Raw genomic sequence first — 4985 nt, 5'->3', positions numbered from 1 at the left:
TTTGGAGGGTGTTAAACAGACCTAGTTTGAAAACTTTGCATGTATAGAATTTTTCGAAAACTCTTAGTTTTTAGCTATATGCCGATTTCTGAAGGACACCTTCTTTTTTTCTCATTTTCAGTACAAAAAAAGGTCCAAAAGGGGTGTCCTTCAGAAATTGGCAAATACATAGCTGAAAAACTAGGAAATTTCCAGAAATTCTGTTTTTAATCTAGGTCTGTTTTACACCCTCCGAAATTTTCAATGTGATTGAAAACTTGACAACCGAGCTCCAGACTCTTGAAAAATGGTCTAAATTGGCAAAAATCTACAAGAAATGCGTCTTATTGAACGGTACCGTATAAACGAAATATCGAGAAAATTATTTACCTTTAACGCAAACTAGTATAAACGTCTTATTGAACGGTACTGTATAAAAATTATTTACCTTTAACGCGAACTATTTAGATCTCAGAATCCAATGTTTTTGAAAATTACTCTTGGGTTCCGAAGACAATCTCAAAATGTTCCATTGTATGTATATGAGAAGTCACGCAGGCCTTGAGAAATCCTAGATGCTGTTTACCGTAGACATGCTTACAGAATGCCCCGCATACATTTTCATTGATTTTTTTCCTTGAACGAAACCTTCATTGGGAAAAGTAATGAAATTTTTTAACAACCTAACAAAACAACAACATTATCGGAAACAATTATAAAAGTACAACAGAATTACAGTTTGGACTTTAAGAGGAAAGAAGGTTATTAATCACATTGAACTTTTCTTCGACATTCCCACTTTCATCCGTAACTGCTCTAGAATGAATTAACTGTGCCAATATTTCAAAATGATATGTGGAGTTATTTCGTTTATCTCCCCATTCTCGATAGTACCCAATAAGTGGTTTCGAAGATGATGCTGAAAAAAAAATAATTCGACGAGTTTCCAAAAAAACACTAGGGTCTACCAGAGAAAAGCAAAAAATTAAGAAAATCAATTTTCAAAATCAATCACTTACCACTATTTGGTTTCTCATGAAAATACCAAGCCAGTGATGAAAAACAGAAGAAAAAGAGAAAAATTACAACAAACATTGCTAATTTCTCTTTCCTCCTTCTGGCATTAGCAGGAATTGTTTCGTCAATTGGAACATTTTGATATACTGGCATTATGAGAATAGATAAAAGGTGATGAAGTGGTCTTTTTATGTATTGAAGGAAAGGATGAGCAATTTTCGCATACTGCGATCTTGCTAAGAAACTCAGAATCTGAGGAAAAAATTAGTCATCAAACAGATACCATAAACACATTAGGCTAGGAATTTTGTCAGGTTTCCGATCACTTTGGAGGTTGTAAAACAGAACTAGATTGAAAACTATAGATTTTTTTTTGAAAATTCCTAGTTTTTCAGCTATTTGCTGATTTTTGCAGGAGGCCTGTTTTTTCTCGCTTTCAGTTAAAAATCATGCCTGAAAGGGGGTTGTTTGAGAAATTGGCAAATAGCTGAAAACGAGGAAAAAAAAATTTTGTGAATTCAAAGTTTTCCGTCTAGATCTGTTTTAGACCCTCCAAGATTTCCAAAGTGATCGGGAACTTGACCGCCGAGCTCCAGACTCCTGAAAATAGTAAAATGACAGGAAATCTGGAAAACACATTTTTGTACATTTTTTCTTTTTCAAAAGAACATGTCTCACATTAAAAAGTGACCTTGAAAAATATTTGATCTTTTTTTATCATATGAAAACCACATGTCTTCTGATAAGGCTCTTATCACATGCATGCATTCTATTTTCAAAACGGAACGAATTGCTTATCATAATGATAAATTTATCAAAAAACATGACCCGAAAAAAGAATTCACTCGAAAACAATTTAAAAATGTGAAAAAAAAGCAATTACCGTAAACAATCCAATATGAAAAACTTTGAGCCTATGCATCTCATTTCCTGTAAAAGATATTAAAAAGTTGTCAACTGATAAAATGTTTAACATGATAACACCAATGTTTCATCAGTTGACAACTTTTTTCTACCTTTTACAGGAAGCGAGATAAGCTGGCTCAAAGTTAAGGAAGTCACCATTTTCGAGTGTTTACGGGTACTTGTTGAAAAATGAGTCACATTTGAACAAACAGAAAACAGCTTATATTTTTTTGTAACTTGCATGAAGAAAACAATTTGTAAAACCTTTGAAATAAGTAACAAAATAAATAGAGTGAAAATGGGTGAAATGTTTATCGAACCCATTCATCCAATTTTTTGTGGGATTCAACGACAGCCTTCAAGTGGTCAGTTACTTTTTGGAGAACCTAAACAACATCTTTTGGTATTTTTTTCAAATTTTTATAAACATTGTACCTGTGGCGCATTTTCTAGCAGATAGGTCTTGAAATATTGTTCACATTCGTCAAATGATGGACGCTTTTCCGGTTCCCAATCCCAACATCTCAGCATAAATTGATATCTTTAAAAATCAACAGTTCATAATTCAAAGATTTGATTTTGACTTACATCTGCTGAGGACAACAATCTGGTTTCGAAATACGTCTTCCAATTTTCAGGAACTGTAAAATGTCCCCAACGTCTTGATATGGGATTCCGCCTAGAGAAAAAATTTCCCAAAGGCAGACGGCAAAACCCCAAACATCGGATTTCTCGTCGAATTTGTGATTTGCGAGAGTCTCCGGAGCCATCCAATGGAATGGAAGAGGCATTTCTTTGTGGATGATTCTGTAATAGTGCTTCTCATTTTTCCTGGCCAATCCCAAGCCCCCGATTCTGATAGTTTTATCGTTGGCAATGTAAATTGAGCGAAGAGCCAGTTGACGGTGAACGTACTGAAATTCAGAATATGAATTTGATGTTAAAAGGATGAAAACCTCACCGATAAGTTTGCCAAGTGCTTCATTCCACTGGCAATTTGCCATCCAAATGCGACCAAGTCAGAAATGAAAATGGCATCTGGGTGTACTCCATGTTTCAAAGATGGAGTCTCATTGTTAGAATTGTTCGAATAGGATGATGGTTCATTATTAACATGCACAAATCCATCATCTTCATCTTCCACGAGCTGGTTTTGGAATTTTCCTTGGCTCAATGTATCTCTCAGGAAATTCAGAAGACATCCTTTTTCTGCATACTCGGAAACAATGGAGAATTGACCCCTGAAAAGAAAGGTGTTGTTTGGGATCAAGATTTTTTGTCTTTCTGAAAATACCGTAAAAACCCCAATAGAAGAGCACCCAAACCGCCAACTTTGAGCCCATTTGCCTTGGTTCTTGTGAAAGATATGAAATAGTGGTCAACTGATAAAGTATTGGTCATATTATGAAAAACATTTTGACAGTTAATCACTTTCTGATATTTTCTAGAGGAACCGAGATATATGGGTTCAAAGTTGACGTTTTGGATGGCCGCATGCTGAGTTGGGTTGAGCGAGCGATGTGTGTACACAAAACCCTTTGCACCGTCACGTCAAAATACATACTCTAACTTCAAAAAACTTTACAAAATCTTTCGTATTTTCTCCTAAAAGGACGTAAATGACATCTTTTAAAAATCGATAACTTTGGCTTAGGCTTAGGCTTAGGCTTAGGCTTAGGCTTAGGCTCAGGCGCAGGCGCAGCCTGCGCTATTTGGCGTGAGGTAAAGGGGGTCACCATCTCCAAATCGGCCCAAATTTTCAGAATAGGTAGCTCTCAAAAAATAAAAAATATAGTTTTTTTTAATTCCCAAAATGGTCCACCCCAAAGACGGTACGCCCCATACAAACTTTTTTTCGAAATTTTTATTTTGGTCATAACTTTTTTTGTAGTAGAGCTATTGGGGAGTACTTTTTTGCATTAGGGTCCATATTGGATGGGCAGTACGCTGACATTTTTTTTGATCTACCAAAATTTTTCTGGTAGATCAAAACTGAAAATTTTTTTTTTTTAACGGTCATAACTCGATTTTGATCAGGACACGACTATATTTTGAATAGTGCATATGAAAGCTCTCGTCGAGTACTACAACATGGTGCAATCAGAAAAGTAGGTCAACATCCATTTTCGGTAGGTCAAATTTGTTTTTGGGCCATAACTCGGGAACGGTGGCCGCAATCAAAAAGGTCTAAACAGTAATATTGTACAGTTTGGTTTTTTACATCTTTTGGTAGTACTATCTTTTTGGTCCATCGTGGCTGGGGCGACTTAGGCGCGTTCGAAAAAAAAGTTGTTGCCCCATGGTACGCTATTGCAAAAAACGCTGGGGTACCCAGTGGTAGAGACTATATTTATTTGGAAGCCCTTAATTTTTTTAGTAGAATATGTGAATTTCTCAAAATTCTGATAGTACAAATTTTTTTTTTGCAGTTTGAAAATTACGAATTTTTAGTTTTTGGCCAATAACTCGGTAGCGACGGCTTTAATCAAAAAAGTCCTAATAATAAAAGTTGTAGAACGTTTGATTTTGCACATTTTGTTAGTACTTGATTTTTTGATACGGTAAAGCTGGGGCGACTTAGACGCGTTTGAATTTTTTTGAATTTTTGTATGTAATTTTTAAAGCTTGATTGCAAAAAATCTAAAAAACCAAATCTTACGAAACTATTTTTTTCTGAAAGCCCGACATTTGATTAGCTTAAGTCCAAAGTTTAATCAAAATCTGAAAAAAATTTTTCGAGATTTTTTTTTTTGAAAAAATTTTTTTAAATTTTTTTTCAAAAAAAGTAGTTTTTTCAATTTTCAGTATTTTAGAAACACGGTACCCTTTTGACATGTATTGTGAAAATTTAGAACACACCGAAACACACATTTTGGTTTTTCTATCGAAAGGATTGGTCCACTTTGAGCCGAGTTATGGCGCTTCAAATAGTGAAAATTCACTTTTGGCTTCAAAATGGAATTTTTTAAAATCTCAAAAACCCCCCAAGTTCGATTCCCTGAGTATGTTACTATCTTTTGCTTTGTGTGTACATCATTTTTGGCAAAAAAAATTTCGAAAAATTCCATCCCTTGACCGTTTTT

The 4985-nt window shown here is 34.8% G+C and overlaps 2 protein-coding genes across 2 annotated transcripts in view; both read right to left on the bottom strand.

Annotated features, from left to right (window-relative positions):
• Window positions 1-725: 725 nt before the first annotated feature.
• Window positions 726-1149, bottom strand: CBG27250 (the record flags this gene model as incomplete). The annotated part of the gene is made up of 2 exons (XM_045238219.1): window positions 726-898; window positions 999-1149. The coding sequence occupies 2 exons, from the start codon at window positions 1147-1149 to the stop codon at window positions 726-728; spliced, it is 324 nt and encodes a 107-aa protein (XP_045098358.1).
• A 1064-nt stretch (window positions 1150-2213) lies between these two features.
• The window catches only part of CBG04848, a gene marked incomplete at both ends in the record, with an annotated part of 3763 nt that continues 991 nt past the window's right edge, over window positions 2214-4985 (bottom strand). Inside the window, 4 exons of the mRNA XM_045238218.1 lie at window positions 2214-2288; window positions 2338-2443; window positions 2491-2816; window positions 2864-3143. Coding sequence (XP_045092781.1) covers window positions 2214-2288; window positions 2338-2443; window positions 2491-2816; window positions 2864-3143 — 787 coding nt within the window. The remainder of the gene's footprint in view (window positions 2289-2337; window positions 2444-2490; window positions 2817-2863; window positions 3144-4985) is intronic.

The sequence above is a fragment of the Caenorhabditis briggsae genome (genome assembly GCF_000004555.2).
Source record: "Caenorhabditis briggsae complete genome, chrV, whole genome shotgun sequence".
Taxonomy (NCBI): Eukaryota; Metazoa; Nematoda; class Chromadorea; order Rhabditida; family Rhabditidae; genus Caenorhabditis; species Caenorhabditis briggsae.
Note: the sequence above shows the minus strand (reverse complement) of the source record. Positions and strands in the feature narration are given on the sequence as shown.